Here is a 21385-nt window from a genome sequence, read left to right on the forward strand (position 1 = left end):
CAAACATAACATAAAACCACAATAACATCACATTAAAGGAGTAGGAATTGTTGAGAAAAATAACCTCAAGTCTGATATGCCTCCACTTGCAACCCAGAGACTTCTGGCATTCACCACAATTGATTTTTTGTGAGATTGTAACTTTGAAATAAGAAATCAATAAAAGTAAACTGGTGGGTGACATGAGGAGTATTTGAACTTTGACTTTGTGCTACTGTTCACTGTCCACCTCTATAGTGTAATGGTTAGTGCCGTTAGCCTTTAAATTGCTCTCATGTTTAATAAATGGCACATTAAGCTACTAGTATCTTTCACATGTTAGAACTTTTGTGATAGTTTTCCTTGTGGAGGCCTACAGTGTTTACCATTTTATCTCCAAATCAGCTTGCATGGCAGCTGCACTACCGAGTACAACACCTCTCCTGGTACCTAAGTCGTCTACAGATGATTCCGTGTCTAGACATCAAACAGAGGTATACTCATGATCAACAGCTAGAAGTAGGTGGATTGGAGGGTTAAATCCCAACACGACCTCCTGAGTTGCTCCATTCAGCAAAGTCACTGGGCTTGTACAGCGCCCCCACTGATGTGACGTGCCTAGTAAAGTCAGACTGTTTGGAGGCTTTTGACTCACAGGACATGTGAGAGATATTGTTGCCAACATGGCTAGAAGGAATTTGACGTTAGAGACATTCAGGCTTAATCCGAGTGCATGAACCAAATGTTCGAACCTGCAGTTCCTCTCATACTGAACAGGATTACTATCGCAATGACTAGTCATCGTAACCTGGCTCACGTTTTCTATTAGTGGGTGAACAATCCAATGCTTGGCGAATTCTGCTTCACAATGATAAGAAGAATCAACATTAAAGAGTCAAAAAGCAACATCACTATGAACGCTTGGCTGCCACAAGCCAGTTATCCTTGTGGTAACATTTTTGACACCTCCTGCTGGAAACTCTCTAAGCCAAAAGGATCGATAGGCCATGCTTTTGCAGTCCCAGTGTGTACTGAACATTGGGATCAAGCCAGCTTTTGCCCTTTTGCTCCAGGTGTGGTTTCTGTCCTCGCTGAGCTGGCCTTAGGATACCTGCATTATTCTTTGACAGATGCACCACCCCAGTCAAACTCGCCACCTGACAGTGTCCTCGAATCAGATCATACGAGAGAGTAATTTGCAAGGCTACAGTCATCTGCCACACGCGCATGTACAGGGAAGAATCCCAGATGCACGATAACGACACGACGGATGAGGGTCTGCGAGTACGGCACATCCTTAATACACTTGGCTCAAGAACACTGTGATGCCAGGGCTGAAAGCCAGTGGCGCATGCGCTCCGCCCAACGGAGTAAGTAAAGAAACTATGAAAGTAGTTTGATAGAAATAGTATTAGCTAGTATCCTCTCTTTTCACCTCGCCATAAAAGTCGCACATATTGGAGATAACACCATAACTGTAAAAGGTCATGTAAAAACCATCAGTGTTGTTGATACTTCGCTCCCAATATTTTTGTAGGGAGTGGTAATGTAAATTAGCCCATTCTTAATGTACTTAACATGCAGTTTTTTCATTATGCCTACCCGAGGCAGTAAAGGTGTGTTCAGTTCACCCAGAAGGAATGTGGATTCAATTCTCCATCCCCATCAGAAAGTCGAAAAGTTTAAGAAACTACATTTCCACTTCTGGAGCGGTATTTGGCTCTAAGGTTCTCTCAGCCTATTCTAAAAATAGGTGCAGTGTTTATTCCCAGAGGAAAATGTGACTGGGCATAGGGCTAACCACTCTATGCCACTTCGTGCTGAGGGTATGGACAGTGGATGCCTTTACCTTCCACACCCACAAGGCCTGCATGGAGATGATATTACTTGTTTTGAAATGTACTGAGTTTAAAAGAATCATGCCAGCTTTCATAAAGTCTTACCTGAGTGTAACAGGCTGTCTAGAGTAACCATAGTTTTCTTTAAGAAAACTAAATTAAATAATTACCAGTATGACAATCTAACAAAATTATAACAACACTACTACAGGGATTTTTAAGGTAAACACATTAAGCTCCTTTCAGCTGAATTTTTTGTGGTTTTCATCACAAGATATCAAGTATTCCTATCTGGGAGTCAGTTGTCAGAGACAATAAAATGCATCAGTTGGAAGTTCTTGAAAGAGATATAACTTATTCAAAATACTATTGCATTTGAGCGAGGTGGGACAAGCATTCATTCATCGCAATGGGTACAAAACAATGGGGTGAACAGCAGGTATGTCAGTGGACCAAGTATAGTCAGCTCATGAGTCTTGCATCACCAACAAGGTAAGACAAGTTTTAGAGAAGAATGTGTGAGTGCTACAAATACAAAAACAATAAGGGGAATATAGAATGAAATGTGTGTTGATTGTTTAGAGGCTAGCAATTTTTTGGTCAAGACTGAAAAAAGAACCACTGTTTCACCATGGTTTGACCGACTCTACTCCTGTAGTTGGCGATAGAGCCTGATATAAACAGCAATGGTTCCTGGTAGAGCTGAGTGCTATCATACTTTAAACATGTAATAACTGAATGACCATAAAAAAATCTCTATCGTTAAGTCATCATCATTCCTGTTAGGACTGATTATTACTTCATAATGGATGTCAACACTGAAGATTATGGCAAATTTTTGACAGAAACAAGGAATACGGATGTTTCAATATTTCATTAGTTTGGATCTTATTATATACACAATCCCACCAGGACTTTTATATTTTTAATCAATATTAGATTGAAAGATGAACAGAATTTGAAATTATCTTTTAAATTCTGCTTAATTAGCATTGTGAATGCTTTTGTAGCCAAGTGCAGTAAAGTCAGTTCAGCAAGCATCGGCATTCAGACACTCACTCTACTGGTACATATCATGAACATACCTGATACAGTCAACAATATTGTGAATTAAATCTGCAGTACATTGCACTTCTGTATTTCACTTGTGAGATAGGCCTACCTCAACAAAATTACCATCTAGATCAGTGCATTCAACACATTGTCCTTCATATTCTCTAGAACTATCCTAGGAGAAACCTGCTTTTATCTTCTTCCTACTTCCGTGATTCTATTGAAAATCATTTTCATCCCACTGTGAGAGAGAGATTCTGATATTTAGAGAGAAAATTAGGAACTCAGTTGACTTAAACTAGTCTCTGCTTTCTAGAATTACAGATATATTTTCTCTGTTAACCATCTGTTATCTGTTTATGAAGTTTTTTTCCTGTCTTTTTCCTCTCCAAATTATCAACTGTATGCAGTATCACAGCAGTATGAACAATTAGAATTCATGTTTTAAAAATCTATTTTTTGACTCTTCGTATAGCTGACTATAAATGGTTAGGCTTCCCTCCTTATTGAGAAACACACTGACAGAACACTGAAATATAAGAAGCTAGGTGGAATATACACACAGGTGATGTGATCTAGGAGCAGTCGACAAAAATGGCAGAAGAACGTGAGGCAATATCTGCATACTCCTTGCTGCCTGGGCTACATAAAGCACTGGTCACTTCCACCTCCCGTTTACTGTAACAAAAACATAAGCATGAAGAGATTTCTTGATAATAAAGCACACAGCATCTACAGCACTTGTAACTCCAATATCTATATAAATGAAATTATAATTTTGCCCATACTCTTCAAATTTTTGCTGTGTATTTTGTATTTAAAGTAGGTTACAGACACAAAAATAAAAAGCTTGGTCAGTTAAATTTGTGTCTGTCATTTTGCTTGTTTGTGTGAACATCACAGAAAAAATGGCTGAACAGATTTCTCGGAATTCAGTACACAAGAAACTCGTTTATCCAGCCCTCATTAATCTGGATCACCAGTTTATCCGGATCGAAAATAATAAAAATTTATTTTTACTCGTACATTATTTCTTTTACAGGGTTGACTCTTCTTGAATGTCTTTTCCACCAAGAATAATTCAGGACAGGTATTGGAAGTAATTCGGCTACGGTCTATAAGAGGTACCGTCCTGGCATTCACCTAGAATTGAGAATAGGAAACCGTGGAAAACCATTCCCAGGACAGCCGAGGTGGGATTGGAACCCACGCTCTTCTGAATGCAACGCACTACTAATTCCCTAATGGTGAATTCAAAAATGAAACCGGCGCTCCATCAGAGGAAACAATGACTCAAGGAGAGGCAACAATTCAGCTGGACAAACTGATGGCCTATTTAGAATCTTAGACTGAAACCGCACTGGCAGAACTGATGTTAGTAAAACGTCTTTGTGATCATGCTGCCTGCAAACGCTATACCAATGTAAAACAGAAAGAACTTACACATTATTTTAGTGTATAAAACAGGCATAAATGTAAGAAAAGTGTTCTTATATTTTTTTGTACAATTCAAAAAGGTATTACTGTCAACTTATGTTAATAAATTATATAACATATATTGTAGGCTATTTGTTTTTTAGTTTTTTCTGGATTATCCGGATTTTCGTTAATCAGGATCAGTTCCGGTCCCACTTAATCCGTATAAATGAGGTTCTTGTGTATTTAAGTTCAGGGATATCCAAGGTGTGCACTAGGTTATATACTATCTGATTAGTTTACAGTTGTGTAGCATATTAGGGAGCCAAAACAGAACATATCATTTTTATCTGTTAATATTTGCCATATCAAAATTGTGAACATATTAAAAGTTATGTAAAATACAGTTTCCAATATTTTGATTCATGCATTTTCACTGTTATGGAGGCATGCACGATTATTACATTTTCACAAACTTTCAAATATCTCCAGCAATATTACCAGTTCTAGATAAAGTTCTTACAGCCAATCAGTTCTATTAAATACTTCTTATTTATTCAAGCAGTCATATTTCACATTGTTTGTAACTTTCTTCAGTGCATAATTATTTTGATTAAATTATATATTAGCCTTTCTTCTCTCTTTAAAGATAACTTCTTGGCTATGATATTTTCCAGCTCCCCAGAACTTCTTGTATGGTATCAATACAAGTCCTATCTTGCCTTCCTTTGGGTCACTTTTACCAAGTCCTCCTGAGTGTACATCCACATCTGCTTGGGTGACCATTTCTGTTCAGGTGTCCAAACCCTCTAAGTTGAGCTTGTTGTTACTTTATTAACAGTTAGTAAATGTATTTTATTTTTTAATGAGAATGCACCAATATATTTCATGAAACAGAATGATATCAGCACCTTTTTTTTTTTTTTTTTTTACAAACAGGAAAGTATGGTAGAGTGTTACGGAGCTATTACGCTAAGGCAGATGTTGAGGAATGTAGAAGGGAAGGAGGAGGCTAACGAGAAGGTGGCATTTTCCACATGGTACGAACAATGTAAGGCAAGCAGGAATAGGTACTATTATAGTTGGGGATGCCTAGGAACTGGTTATGACAGCATGGGAGATGTTAAAGGGATGTTAAACTGTTATCAGTGCAAAACTGTGTAGGAGGAATATTGATTGATTGATTGATTGATTGATTGATTGATTGATTGATTGATTGATTGATTGATTGATTGATTGATTGATTGATTGATTGATTGATTGATTGATTGGGGATTTAAATGAGACTATGGAGGATTGATTGATTGATTGATTGATTGATTGATTGATTGATTGATTGATTGATTGATTGATTGATTGATTGATTGATTGATTGATTGATTGATTGATTGATTGATTGATTGATTGATTGATTGATTGATTAGAAAATTTGGCAGGGTGCTTTTGTTGAACATTGTTGTTAGTCCCCAATTTTTATTGTTGCATCAGCATTTTTATTTCTGTAACCCATAAACAGTATAAGAGCAATCATTGAAAGTTTGCTCTACAATGCATCAGTCTGTTAGTGGCTTATTTCATAAATAAATAATTTTGTAGTGGACATTAATCTACTGTAGTTTGTGTCCTGGTTTAGTGGTTTACAAATGATTTTGAAGAGTTGGTTTGTAAGGAAAAAAATTAAAATTCTTCTATACAACCAAGGAATAATTCCAAAACAGAAGAGTCTTTGGAGAAATGCTGCATGTTGTTCTCAAATATCATGCGAGAATAACCATTCTGGTTTGTGAAATTTTCCATTTCAACTCCTGTAAGTAATACATTTGTCAATCTTCTGAACATAGGATTCAGTGTTAGAGCTGCAAACATTGGGCTCAAATTGAATATGCCCAGATCGACTGTTGAGCAAAACCATGTGTACAAAAATTATGTAATCAACAATGTCTGTATTGAGTACTTAAATAACATGCTTCTCATTAAGGAAAGTCACTTTTCTTTCTCTTTTCACTTTGTGCGACGTAATTGCATACTTTCAAGATGTCAGATACCTAAGAGTACTTATTTTCTACTATTTCATAAAACCAGCCTACAACAAATCCAAGTGTTTCAATTTCAGTAATTACTATATTGTTCTTTTCCTAAATCAACAAGTGCATATTTCAGCACTAAAATTTTGAATCTGGTTCAAAAATCTAACAATAAGCACTCTTAGGCAGTTATACCCTAATTAGTATGTTATCTACTGATATTGCAGGAAAGACAGATATACCTTCTCATCGCCATGTCCACCTCAGCTACTTCAATGCGAGACACGTAGAGATGGTCGTTACACCAAAAGAAACACAGAGAACGTGGCTGAAGCACATCCATGTCATATTCCCAGTAAAACTCGACTCTCCGTACAGGTCCACCCAGGTCGCTGGGATGTGTCACCACAAAACTTCGGGTCTGGCCATGCTGGAGCTTGATATATCCACTGTGAAAAATACAAGAAAAATACATAAAAATATGCCATAGAATTTGATATCACCTCATCCTCAACCTCTTATCAGGAAATGCAACTAAAGAGCAAGAGGCATACATCACAGGATAGATACTTTGAGTAAAGGCCTTCTAGAATTTTGATGAAATAAGGAAATAAGAAAAACACCCATGACTTCTATCATAAAACAACGCAGCTCTTATTTTTATGGAGTTCAATCACCTACAGAGGAAATGTACAGTATATAGAACAGGGAAATATAGGGCAGAGGCGTAGCCGGGGGGTTAGAACCTTCTCCCCATCCCCATGGGAAGTTTACAAAAGAAAATAAACAGAAACTGACAATAAACAAGTGAAAGTCAACTCAAAGTGTTGGCTTTTTTTTTTTCTTTTCGCAAGTTGCTTTACATCGCACTGACACAGATAGGTCTTATGGCAACAATGGGACAGGAAAGGGCTAGGAGTGGGAAGGAAGCATCCGTTGCCTTAATTAAGGTGCAGCTCCAGCATTTGTTTGGTATGAAAATGGGAAACGACAGAAAACCATCTTCAGGGCTGCCGACAGTGCGATTCGAGCCCACTGTCTGAGGAATACTGGATACTGGCCGCACTTAAGCAACTGCAGCTATCGAGCTCAGTTTTGGCTCTTTTGAACATTCACAGAGACATAATTGTAAAATCAACAGAACTCTTGAATCCATTTTCTAAAAAGTCTCAAAAGTTGGATTTTAGATTGTAATTTGAACATACCATTTGCTATAAAATTGTTGACCTTGATCATGTTCTTCTCATTCTGTATTTTAATGTAATATTTTATAGTGTACTGCAACCTGAATATCAACATAATTCACTTGTATCAGTGTCCTTATAAAGACACTCATGCATGTGCACACCACACACACATAAATACCTTCATGATGTTCTATTTTGTAACTATAATCCCCCCATCGGTCGATCCTGGCTATGCTACGGACTTCTATAATATCATGCTCGTATATCCACTGTTGAGTAACTAGGATAAAAAATAAATAATTATGTAAATAATTCTTTGAATATGACAATAATAATACAGATCACATGAGATACACATTTAAATTACTTCGCAGTGAGTAACACAATGTCCAAGTGTACAGTAGTGTGCATGTGTGAGCATGTGATCACTTACAACTAATCAGTATCTAGAACCAAATCTTGGATTTCTGGTCTGTAGACTTACTGTTAATAAATATAGGGCTGAGGGCGGGCTAGTGGTTGGGAACATGTCGAAGGCAGCAGTCGGCCGAACGCAGAGGGGCCACCTGAGCCATTACCCCAGCTGTCTAAAATACAGGGAGGACTCTATTTCGGTTAATTTAAAAGTAGGTCATTGACACCTGCTGTGCGGGTTGCCTACCTCACAGGTGCTACCCACACCCCCCACCCCCATTTTCAATTCAACCTTTTAACAACTTCCCTTACTCATATTGTATTTCTTCTGAACCATTTCGTTGACTAGCCGCCTCTGTGGTGTAGTGGTTAGTATGATTAGCTGCTATCCCCGGAGGCCCAGGTTCAATTCCTGGCTCTTTCACAAAATTTGGAAAGTGGTACGAGGACTGGAGTGCGATCCACTCAGCCTCAGGAGGTCAATGAGTAGAGGGAGGTTTCGATTCCCTCCTCAGCCGTCCTCGAAGTGGTTTCTCATGGATTCCCACTTCTCCTCCAAGTGAATGCCAGGATGGCACCTAACTTATGGCCATGCCCGCTTTCTTCCCTCTTCCTTGTTTATCCCTTCCAATCTTCCCATCCCCTCACAAGGACTCTGTTCAGCATAGCATGTGAGGCTGCATGGGTGAAGTACAGGTCCTCCTCCCCATAAGTCTTCTACTCCAGGACACTGCCCTTGAGGTGGTAGAGGTGGGATCGCTCGCTGAGTCCGAGGGAAAAACCAATCCTGGAGGGTAAACGGATTAAGAAAGGAAGAAAAAAAGAAATAAACTAGGCCTATTACCAATTTTGTTACTGTGTTTTAAACAATTCTATCTTATTTAGGTCACATACAGTATGTTTGTAAAAGTAGGGTACATGTTAAACAAAATTCATGATAATTTTACTTGTAGAAATGGATTTTATTAAGCCTTTTATTTATTGCACTTCATTACCCATGATTTCAGTGTACATGTTTAACAGTGAAGTGTGGTCTTGGGGTAAGACACTGGAATGCAAATGCGGAATACTTGGAGTTTGATTCCCGGACAGGCTGACGATGTTTACTGAATGTTAAAAGAATATGACTTTGAATAATAGAGTACCAAGGAAGTGAGAGGTGCAGAGCAACCAAGAGGAACAAGTTAGACACAATAGCTGAGTAGGAGGTTGAACCATATCGTTATATGCTTCAGGTATGTAACATAGTATTGTGAGGGAGTCAATTAGAAGACGGTTGGATACTGGGCCGTGCTAATGTACGAGACAAGCCAGTAACTTGCTGGTATCAATGATTCTTTCAAATTTGAACGAAGTCGGTGGGGAGAGCCGCTGCATCGCTCTTTGTTCCGCGAGTTCGAACTCAGCCAATCACAAGCTGGTAGGAAGAGTATGAGGTGCCTGGGAGCCACCGAACAACAATATCAAGACAACCACCAACTTTGTAAACTTCAGGACTGAACCAGTAAGATATTACAAGAGGAATCCATCATCGCGCCAATATTCCACAGTTCTGATACGTCCAGAGTGACAGACGTGATTTTACCAATGCCTGTATGCGGAAATGTTGATTACTTGCAGTTGATAGAAAGATGTCACGTTCTCAACGGCTTGCTGTTTAAACTCAAGCAGCGGTTGAACCAACATTCTATTCACTCAGGGCGACTCCCCGGTTTCAAATGGAAGTGAGTGAGTCTTTATTCCTGTGCTGTTCGTCAATGTTACTCGTTCGCTAACCGACACCGTATTTTGCTAACGACGCTTTATTCTGGAGATATTTGTTGAACGAAGCCATTTGCTATATTCGAGAAGTAATATTTTGACTATGAAATTTATGCACAATGCCTGTGCTGTGTAAACTATTCCGATTCGGGAGTGATATCAGTTTAATTGAATTAAGGTAGTAACCTCTACCCGTGACGATTATTAAGGTAACGCCAAGGTGGGGGTTGACGCATAAGTTATGTAACTCACCAAAAGACGGTATGAATGGTATCAATTATCAACGTATAAAACCCCGCAGACTAATTAAGTGAATTTCTGTAGACTACACCGGTTCGTGTTTTGTGGTCGCGTGATGTCCGTATGCGTATCGATATATTGCTGCAACAAGAACTGATGGTGCCTGGACGTTGAGTCCTTAATTTAATGGTGCGCAAATTGAAATAAAATTCATACATAGGCTGTAGCAAATTGATGGCCAAGCATTAAGGGTGGAATCTTTGTACACGTGTACTACTAGCGGGGAAGAGAACATACCTAACACCATCTGTATTGCAGGAGTTCAACATACTCAGGACAATGGAGACATCACCGAGGATCGATGGAGTGGCTACTAGCACCTGGAGTTTGTCATTATCATGGCCTAAGCCGTTGTGATGCTTGCGGCCATGTGAGCACCACGGATGCTGAGATTGACACAAGCTAAGTTCTACATGTCCAAATTTTAAGCATGCGTGGGGTAGTAGTTTCATGCTAGTAAAGATCATAAAGTAAATAAAGGGTTTAATGTTAAATGTCAGCCAGTTTGGCACTGATTTTGAGTCTTATTTCATGTAAAGTAAATATCCAGAGCTGTCTGCATGTTCAAGTTTTTCTTTTTATTATTTTTAGTTAGAAGTGAACAAGAGATTATTAGGGTAGATATAGGAGTGTACATATTTCTTTTCAGTATATTCCTATTTGTGTGTAATAGGAGATGAGAGATTTGGTCATTGTTTTTATAGGCTGCACACCATTAGTATTTGTATGGGATAATATGTTCATAGTAGCAGTGCAGATTTTGTCTTTTGTGTAATGCATGGGTTTTTCAGGCATAGTTACGAACCAGAGACAAGGAGACTCTTGACGTTGCCTAGTTAGAGTGTTATTATGATGCAATGAAGGCAGGTTATGCAGGAAGAATGAACTACGGATCTGATGTTTATGAAGCCAGATGTGCACAAAATTATAAGGTGGTTTCAAACCACAGGGCTGGTTAGAAGAAGGCTCGAGGAGCCTGGAGATAGGTATAAATGATTGAAGGGGAGCAATGGAAGACTGCATTATTTAGACAAGGCTAGATGTGCCCATATTTAAGAATAGAGGGGAGATATGAACCCGAGTACTGCCAAGTGTATGGCCTGAATTTGTCTTAGAGTTATGAATGGTGCTGCGTAAGAGGCTTGAGGCCTTATCGATGTGAAACTGAGTGTTATAGAGAATTGAGACCATGGTTTATTTTATGAAATGTTAGCAGTGGTTTAACTGAGAAGATATGAGAAGAAAGGGCAGGTCGAGGTAGTGAAAGTACAGCATGGTAAAGTTAGTCCCTTGTCGAGTGTAGTTGAATGAACAGGCCAGCCCGGTGTTCTTGTGAAGGTCGTCCGCAGAGATTGGTTTGCTCGGTCCCGTAAACTTGCATTCCATTGTCAACCAAGGAGACATTTCTCTAGGTCACAGATGTTCTGAGCACAAAGAGAGTGATGTTGGTGAGATGCCTCAATGTGTTGCTTGGAGACACAACCCTGCACCTATATTTTATTGGTTTTGATCCCAATAAATCATGTATGGTTGTTAATGTAGTGTGATTATATTAATGCCTTTAGTTAATAAATCCATTTTTGCCCTTATTTCTGTTCCTTATTCACATAGTTATGTACCCGTGATCCTGTCCATATACCTATGGTATATACCTCATCAGGAGGTTAGTTTTGTTTGCATCGCCTGCCCATTTTTTAATTACGAATGGTTACCACACGGTCTTACCGCTGAGTCTGGCATAATTTGAGAACAGGAACGGTTCAAGGTGTCATTGAAGCAACATGGTCGGTTTCAGAAACTTAAAAGCAAATATCTGAAATATGGCGGATGAGAAAATATGAAGTAAGGAATTCTGAAAAATGACAATGTCCAGGAAATGGTTGAGAAGAAATATGGTATGAGTAAGGTATGGTGTTCAAGGGTTGAATTGAACATGAGGGTAGAGCCTGTGAGGCAGGCAACCCGCACAGCAGGGGTCAACGACCTAATTTTAAACAAACCTTTATAGAATCCTCCCTGTATTTTAGACAGCTGAGGTAATGGCTCCGGTTTCCCCTTTTGGGTTGGCCGACCGCTGCCTTCGACGTGTTCCCAACCCCTAGCCCGCCCTTGGCTCTACAGGTATTAACAAACCCGAAATCCACGATTTGTTCCTGGTTACTGATTGATTGTAAGCGATCACATGCTCACACATGCTCACTACAGTATATTGGTACTTGCTATTGTTCTTTAGAATGAGCACAGTCATTTCCACGTTCACTACTACCGACATGTATATATTCTTTTGCTTGTAGACTACTTCATTACATTTTTTGTTTGAGTTCCTGTACGTTTTTCATCACGTAATTTTTTGTGCTGATGACACTACTTAGCGATGTCTCAACAACTTCCATTATCAGACTCTATTGTAAATTTTATGATTTAATTTCACTACTCCTATAATCATCTGTACATATATTAATTATCCTTGTTGTGTAAATTTCAGGTACCGTAATTAAAGTATTTTTTTGTGAATGCAGAAATAAATCACGTTAACCCGCGAGTGGTCGCTAGCCAAAATGTAACGTGAGTGGTCGCGTGTGAGACTTTCTCTCACATTAAAATAAATATGACATTTTTCACAGTTATGTGGGGTATAAGGCTGAAATTTACTACTGAAATGAAACACAAGTTCTACCTTATATATTTTAGATAAATTAAATGAAATGGCGTATATCTTTTAGTGCTGGGAGTGTCCGAGGACAAGTTCGGCTCGGCAGATGCAGGTCTTTCGATTTGACGTCCGTAGGCGACCTGTGCGTCGTGATGAGGATGAAATGATGATGAAGACGACACATACACCCACATACACCCAGCCCCGCACCAACGAAATTAACCAATTAAGGTTACATTTTTGGACCCTGCCAGGAATCGAACCCAGGACCCCTGTGACCAAAGGCCAGCACGCTAACCATTTAGCCATGGAGCCGGACATATTTTAGATAAAAATGAAATGATTAGCTGTTTATTAAAGACACAAATTACTACTTAAAGTAACATATGCAATGTACATAAAAATAACTTCCGTCCTGAAGTTGTAAAAAATAAAATCTCACACATGCATTATATCTAGTAATATTTATGTACAAAGCAAGGTTTCTGAACACAATAATATTTTCAAAAACAAGAAGTGCTCATAATTCAAATACTAACGCGTACAATAGGAGTAAGTTACCCGCTCCACTTCAACATTACACCAACGTCACTGGTCGCACGATGAGAGAAACTCTCACGCAGTGTGCACAGACACATAGGAACCTTTGTTCTGACTAGGGGAGGGGGTGCTTACCCTTCAAATGTGAATCGCTCTACTCATGACAGTTATAAACTCAGCTAGAAGAGGGAACAGTCACCTCCCTTTCATCACTGTGAAGTAATATCACAATAAAAAATAATGTGAGGGAAAATCTCATATAGCGACCACTTGTGGGTCAAGAGAAAAGAATCACTATTACCTGCTCATGTATGTGTGTGTTAAAATATTCAATAAGTACTCGCAATGATTTTGGAGGTTTGCCATCTTATCACAAACGATAGAATAGCCCTATGATAAGTGTAAGCATCATGGCAGCCTATATCAAATATGATTTTTCTGGATGTGATGAGGTAAGAACACACCATTGAGTTATTGTTGACTAATTATTGACTAATATCTATTGATGTACATGTGAGGTAGTGGTCAGTAGTTAACTTCCATAGAATCAAGGGTTAGCGGAAGGTAGTGGATGAGGTGACCCACAGGATTTGGTGTATTTTTAACCGCAACATGCTCTCCTACACATTTTGTCCTCATACCAGAACACTAGGATCTGATTATGGTTTCTAATTAGTACTAATTCTTATTATTTTGTTGAATACCACCTATTCAATACAATAATAACGTAATGAAAACTTACATAGTTATTAAGTTGTTGATATGGTACATGTTTCGTTCCTTTTTTCGTGAGCATCATCAGCCAATTATCATTTACTTAAGGTTATATAAGATCATGAATCTATTCTATTGGATTAAATTATGCTTGTAAACCTGATTGACAAGTCTTATAATATTTTACAAGTCATATAACAATAAAATTATGTCTTTAAGTTAAAACATATTTGTCTAAAATCTATCTAACATTTTATTGATGAAACTAATCTGGTGAACATCCTTTAAAATTATTTTAAAAACCTTTCGAGATCTGGCTGATTGTATTAATTCAATGTTGCTTGACTTGTATGATTGTCGTTGAAACTTCGTTAACTATATTAACCATTTTCTACAGTTGATAACTGCTTATGTTATGAACATTTAACTTGTTCTCGATGTTACTGGAGTAACATTTGTACAAAATGTATTGGCATTCATTTTATGTTGTCAATATGAGAATATTGTTTATGAACAAACTTGTTGAAGTTGATTTTCTCTGAACAATATTTTTTGTTGTTGTGGGGTGCTCATCTTGGAAACTACTAAAGATACCAGTATGAAATTTGTATCACCTTTAAAATCAACACTGCCCTCCATATTAAACACAAATTCATTATTTAACAATGGAAAATTTCTACATATAATATATATATGTGAAAAAATGGTGATTTTTTTGCTTATCAGAAAAAAGTAAACAATAAAAAACAGTCAACTTGTTTTTTGTTAAAATGCATTTAACACAGAGGTAAAGGCGGTTGGTATAACCATACCAAATTTCACTGCTCTATCTGCAGTAGTTTGGAAGATGAGCACCCCCAAGTTTAGCAAATTTAGCATTGCTCATATAGGGAGTACTTGGTCCCCTTAAAGAAGAATGAGTTATTTACTACTAAAAAAAAAAAAAAAAAAATGCTATATTGGGATTTGAATTCCAGCATTCATAATGGAGTATGTTACCCCAAGACCACACATCACTGTCGAACGTTGGTATTGAGATACTGGGTAATGAAGTTCAAGAGAAAAGGGAGCTAAAAAAATCCATTCGCGCTGATAAGTGGAAGTGTAAGGGTGGGCTAATTGATGGGAAAACTTCAAAGGCAACTGTTGTCAGACCCCAAAATATGTCGTTGATTCATATTGTGGAGATTGCCTACCTCACAGACACATGTATCACTTTCAGTCTAACCCTTGAACGCAGTCTTTACTCATACCGTCCTTCCAGGACTTCCCATCTTCAGACTTCTTTCTACATGTTCTCGCATCTGTCATATTTCAGACATGCGTTTCCAAGTTGTATCCCCCTGACCCAAAGTCTTATGCTCCAGGACACTGCCCTGAGGCAGTAGAGGTGTGACCCCTCGCCAAAGCCAAGGGAAAAACCAACTCTCAAGGATAAACAGACTAAGAAAGAAAGAAAGAAAGATAATAATAGGAGCATAAAAAATAGAACATCCGAAAGTAAAATACAACGTGTCATTGACCTAACGAGGGAGTGGGGCATGGCGTAGTGGAAGGTCAGCCAGCTGGGCTCACACCAGTCACAGAGCAACAGTTTTTCAACACCTCGCATTCTATGCTAGAGTGGAGAGAAAAGAGGACTCAATTCAGATAAGTTCCAGATTTCAAGTTCCTAGCTATTTAAAAAAAATTTTAAATTTGCTTTACGTCATGGTATTTAAACAAAAATAAACATAAATATTTATATATTTATAAATACCTGAGTGTGATTTGATAGAATCTGATGATGTGCCTTCAAGAATGAAACATTTCATTCTATTTCAACTTGCATCCTTGATAATTTTTGGTAGTAACTTTGTGTAATGAATGTGATTGATATCTTCCTCTATACTAAGACTTCACGTGTCACATGGACAGGATTTCTTGAATATGTGTTCTTAGTGTGAACATAGCACCTTGACTCTGAAAAATGATTGCTAATATACTTCTCAGTGTGAGGGAATGCACGTGTGTGCAAATTCATCTATTTCCTAGGTTTTGAATAAATTTGTGTCTAAGCTTTTGAGTCTTTGTCTGGTAAACATATGTTTTAGTTATCACATAATCTTTTTAATTATATTTGGCTGAAGATGGCTACTAAGTGGCTGAAACAAGTCCCAAGACTGATGTGATATAAGTTACTTGATATATTGTATTGTTAATTCATTTCTTATAAATTTGTGTAGGTATATAAACGTAAAACACAAACTGTGCAAGTTACTTTGTGCTCAGTTTTCCTTCATCCTGTTCTTTTCCCATTAAAGTTGTAGGTTCATGGTTGGAAGAAATGCTTATGCAAGTTAAGTGTGACAATCTTGGTAAATACAGGTAATTTATTTGTTATGAAATAATTACCATTCACAGTTTTTATTAATTTGTATTCCATAACGTGTTTCAGAGCTTATACTCTATCTTAAGGTAGTGAAATTGTGACATTTGATTGTTGCTCTATTTAATACACAGTTGTTTTCTGAGAATATTATACTATTTTATTGAAGACTAGGTTCTGTGTGGATTATGAATTTGTTACATCTATGTTGAGTCAACTATAGGTGTATGTCATCTCAGTAATATTCCGTTGCTGCGGAAGCTTAGTTTTTAAATATTTATTTTCAATTTTATCATTGAGTATGCATTAAGGATCTATTAATTGATTCCTATAAATTTCTAGAGTTTCTAAAATGTTCAGTTTTATCCTTTTCGGATAATAAGAATTTCATGTGGCTTAGCCGAGTGCAGCCCTTGTAAGGCAAACCCTCCGATGAGGGTGGGCAGCATCTGCCATGTGTAGGTAACTGCGTGTTATTGTGGTGGAGGATAGTGATATGTGTGGTGTGTGAGTTGCAGGGATGTTGAGGACAGCACAAACACCCAGCCCCCGGGCCATTGGAATTAACCAATGAAGGTTAAAATCCTTGACCCAGCCGGGAATCGAACCCGGCACCCTCTGAACCGAAGGCCAGTATGCTAACCATTCAGCCTACAAATCGGACCCCTTTTGGATGTACATTCAGTATTTTCAAAATACTTCATGTTTCCGTGGAAGAATAGTAAATAACCACTGAGGAATATAGGTGTAGGAACTGCAGATAGAGTGAGAACATTTTTTTATATTTGATGCTTAGTGACTGTGTCATGTAGATACGCAACAACTGGTGATTTTTCATGCATATGTAAATAAAATAAAATGCATATGATGATCATATGAGCACTTTCAACATTCATAAGACTCAGGAGCATAGCCAAGGAGGAATTTAATAGCAGTTAGAACCCACTCCCCCTCCCCCATGGAATTTTTTAAAAAGAAAATATACCAAAACTGACAATAAAGAAGTGAAAGTCGATTCACTGTGTTGGTTCTTTTGTACATTCACAGAGACATAATTGTAAAACCAACAGAATTCTTGAATCCATTATCTAATAAGCCTCAGAAGTTGGATTTTAGATTGTAATCTAAACATACCATTCGCTGTGAAATCGTTGACCTTGAAGACATTGTTCTCGTTCTGCACTTTAATGTAAGATTTTGTAGTTTACTGCATTCTCTACATCAACATAATTCACTTGTATTAGTGTCCTTATAAAGACACTCATGCATGCGCATACGACGCACTCATAAGTACCTTCATTATGTTCTATCATAATTTTGTAACTATAACCACCACCACCCCCCATCGGTCGATCCTGGCTATGCTACTGATACAGAGTCAAGTACATCATTGCTGTATGATGTGTATGTAGCCAAAAATGGCAGCTGTTTTAAAATTTAAGTTAAGCATTTTCTTCAAACTTGGAATGTACAGTTTTTCACTGTTGAAAATATTAGGGCAGTTCTATCATCCAGCTTGTTTAGGTACTTATTGAAGTGTAGGCTGAATGGAATTATTAAAGCTTAAGTATTTCATTGTGTTATTTGGAAATGCCAAAGATTTTGAAAGCCCAGATCCACTTCTGATGAGATACAGCCTTCAGTGTGTAGGCCTACTAGCAGTGGCGGCTCATTTGGGAGGCGCTAAGGCGCGCGCCCCCCACGGGGTTCCATTAAATTCGGGAATTTTAATCTTAAATGTTAACAAGGGAAATATTTTACTATAAGATTATTATTATCAAGGGCGCGAGTTGTACTGTGCTGCGGCGCGATGCGCTGCTGGCCCTACGCAGGAGGGCGCTCTCTCACAGCGGACCAAATACTCCCGAGTCTCGCTTGACTGGCCTTGAGGGAGCCAATCAGGGGCGCAGTAGAGATGTGCTGTTCTACGGAGATTCCGGCGCGTTTCTGCCGCGGCCCATCGTTGCATCCAACCTACCCGAAACATTGGTGATCTGATTTCTATTTAACAGGGGTCAGTTTATGTCATTTCTCTCCTAAAACTAGGAACTATTTTACTGAGGCACTTACCCGAGTTAAATGTGCCGGTATACATTTAAAATAGTCTTGTAATTTTTAGGATTATTAACTAACGAAACGAGTAACGACTGTAACTACTGGCTCCTCGCACTTGACTCATGTTGGCCATACTCACTGGAGAGCGTGATGTTTAGCTGTGTGTTGATGAATGATCTCGTGAGGTGACTGTGACGAGGTGAAATTAGGAGAAAGGTTGTGATTTATATGTAGGCGTAGTGTTATGTTTCCTCTTCGTACAGTATGATTACCGTCGAACATATTAAAGAACTAACGTTTTCTTCCTCTTTCTATCGAGAAGAAAGTCGAACTGAAGGAGTGTTTTAGGCCGACACCAGACTTCTTGTTGAAAAAGAGACAAAGAAAAATGAAAATAGGGTTTTCCAAAGACAAATTAGTTCTCCTGATGTATATAACAAGAACTCGCGGATATGTGAAAGTGCTATCTCAGAAACCTTTTACTGTTTTCCTTGCCTGCTATTCTCCCGTTCTAGGAAAGGAGATAAATGGATCACCACAGGGGTGATATCAATAGTACCATGGACTTTGAAATGCTTGGTGAAGTCAATGTCGTGTCTTGTGTAAGTGATCACCACAATGAAACTATTCGTAAACATAACTCGATGGTGGACAAGAACAGGCAAATATTATTATTATTATTATTATTCATAATAATTATATAATGTAATAATAATAATTATAATAATAATAAATCTGTATGTATGTTCAGTCTTCAGCACTAAGGCTGGTTGGATCCTCAACAGCTCTGCCATCAGCTGTCATAGATGGCCTAGGCATCACTGAAGAGGCGTACTAGGGAAATGAGGAGTGAGGTAGTTTCCCGTTGCTTTCCTCACTGAGCCAGAAGTTGCTGTTACATATCAGTCTGCCAAGCCCACTGAAATGCACGCACCAACCGACCCTATGAGCAAAATTTTCACACCATTCATAGCAGGGACTGGCTGCAGAAGGAATGGAATTACTAGCATCACTCATACCTCAGTCACTTTCATATTGTCAAAGCCAAGGATAAGACAGAGACAGGGCAGTTAAAGTAACAAAATTGCTCTAGCCCACACCAGAAGACATAGTGCACTGTAAACACTAGGTCCTGCCAGAAAAGGCATATAATAATAATAATAATAATAATAATAATAATAATAATAATAATAATAATAATAATAATAATAAGAATCTCTTTCGAGAAAACAGCATTCATGGATTCTATAAAAAAAGGCGACACGGACAGACTTGTTACATTGTATGGGGATATCCAGCGTGTGCAAAAATTTAAATACCTGGGAGAAATACTCACCCCCAATGGAGATGAAAAGGAGGGATTAAAGGAGAGGGTGAGAAGGATGGAGCTGGCATTCAGACTATGTCATGACACCTATAAGTCCAAGTCTCTCTCAATTCAGGCTAAGTTAAAACATTACTGCACAGTGGTTAGAACCGAGTGCCTTTATGGAGCAGAAACCTTGACGAGGATGGCTGACCCAGTCCTTGAAAAAAGAGAAAGAAGATTCTTGCGAAAAATCTTAGGCCCTAGAAAGTCGACGAGTGACCCAAACACATTCCGGTTAAGATCGAATTTGGAGCTCTACAAGACAGTAGAAAGAATCACGACTGTGATGAGAAAAAGGAGACTGACGTTTTATGGACATATCAAAAGAATGAACCCTGAGAGATTGACCAACAGGATACTTCTTCTGCAGGAAAGGTGGAAAAAACAACCGGGATGGCTTACACACGTGCACAATGACTTGGCAGAAATAGGTATCAAGGAGGAGGATATAAAAGAAAGGACATCATTTAGGAAGAAGGTTGCGGGATTGAGGGATGCGTCTGAAGAGCAACATGCGAAGCCACGGAACATCTCGGTGGAAGAACGAGCAAGAAGAAGTCAAAGACTCAAGAATCTTTGGCGAGAGTGTAAAGAGAAGGGTATCAGTCTGCGTGACAGAAGGAAGATTGTGTAAACGTGGCCCACAGGTAGCCGTATCGATTAATAATAATAATAATAATAATAATAATAATAATAATAATAATAATAATAATAATAATAAAAACAATTGCATATGCATTGCACCTTATAGTGTTCGAAGTGTGTATCTTGATGACATGTTTTGAAGAAGAGATATTTTGTGGAATTATGAAACTAAGGTGCGCCCCCCACTGCTGATATCCACGAGCCGCCACTGCGTACTAGTCTTCTACAGTAGTATGGACTGCTGCTTTATTACTTTAATCTACCTGTGTCAGTGTGGTCTTTGGCTTTGACAATTTGAAGGTGACTAAGATATGGGCAATGGTAGTAATGATATTATTTATACAGCTGAAAGTATTGCTTGTATGATTGTTTGGAAAGCATATAATATTTTTTTATACCTACCTGGTACTGGTAATTATAATATTCAAATTAAAAGTTATACATGATAAATTACTGTACCATGCTTTAGTCTTTCTTGAGTCACAGATACCGATACTATAACATTAGCATAATCAGGTACAATGTGAAGCAACTTTAATTAATTATTTAAAACATTGGGCCGATGACCTTCGATGTTAGGCCCCTTAAAACAACAAGCAAGCATTAAAACATACATTGGAACCTGGGCTAGTTTGTTCTGGTAACCACATCAGTTAAATCATACTAGTACAAAATAATCAGAAAATTCATTCAATAAAATATTTTGAGATTAAATAGATATTTCAGCTTCAGTTTTAAGAACAATTAATCACTCTGATGTGATTTTATGACATCAGAAGTTCCTTAATCTCTCTAGTAAAAATGAACCTGGTACGCTCAGCTATTTACCTGGGAGTAAGATCCAGATTGTTGATAACTCCATTATCACTGTGAAGAGAAATCCTCATAAAACCTTGAACCCAGGACTCGGCTTTAGGAGGATGCGCCAACTGGATTGTCACTTTGTAGTGGCGATCTGTCGGGAAGAACACTGCTGTAGAATATCTAGTCCATACACATACACACATATACTCACACATAGCTTCCCATCATAAATTTTAAAAGTAAATTTCAATTCTCATTACATGAA

General features: G+C 38.1%; 1 protein-coding gene across 1 annotated transcript in view; it reads right to left on the minus strand.

Annotated features, from left to right (window-relative positions):
* Positions 1 to 3418: 3418 nt before the first annotated feature.
* Positions 3419 to 21385, minus strand: part of LOC136877143 (pancreatic triacylglycerol lipase) — an 80784-nt gene continuing 62817 nt past the window's right edge. Inside the window, exons 9-11 of the mRNA XM_067150958.2 lie at positions 21145 to 21271; positions 6553 to 6759; positions 3419 to 3548 (exon numbers count right to left, since the gene is read on the minus strand). Coding sequence (XP_067007059.1) covers positions 3446 to 3548; positions 6553 to 6759; positions 21145 to 21271 — 437 coding nt within the window. The 3' untranslated portion in view covers positions 3419 to 3445. The remainder of the gene's footprint in view (positions 3549 to 6552; positions 6760 to 21144; positions 21272 to 21385) is intronic.

The sequence above is a fragment of the Anabrus simplex genome, chromosome 1 (assembly GCF_040414725.1).
Source record: "Anabrus simplex isolate iqAnaSimp1 chromosome 1, ASM4041472v1, whole genome shotgun sequence".
NCBI classification, from domain to species: Eukaryota; Metazoa; Arthropoda; class Insecta; order Orthoptera; family Tettigoniidae; genus Anabrus; species Anabrus simplex.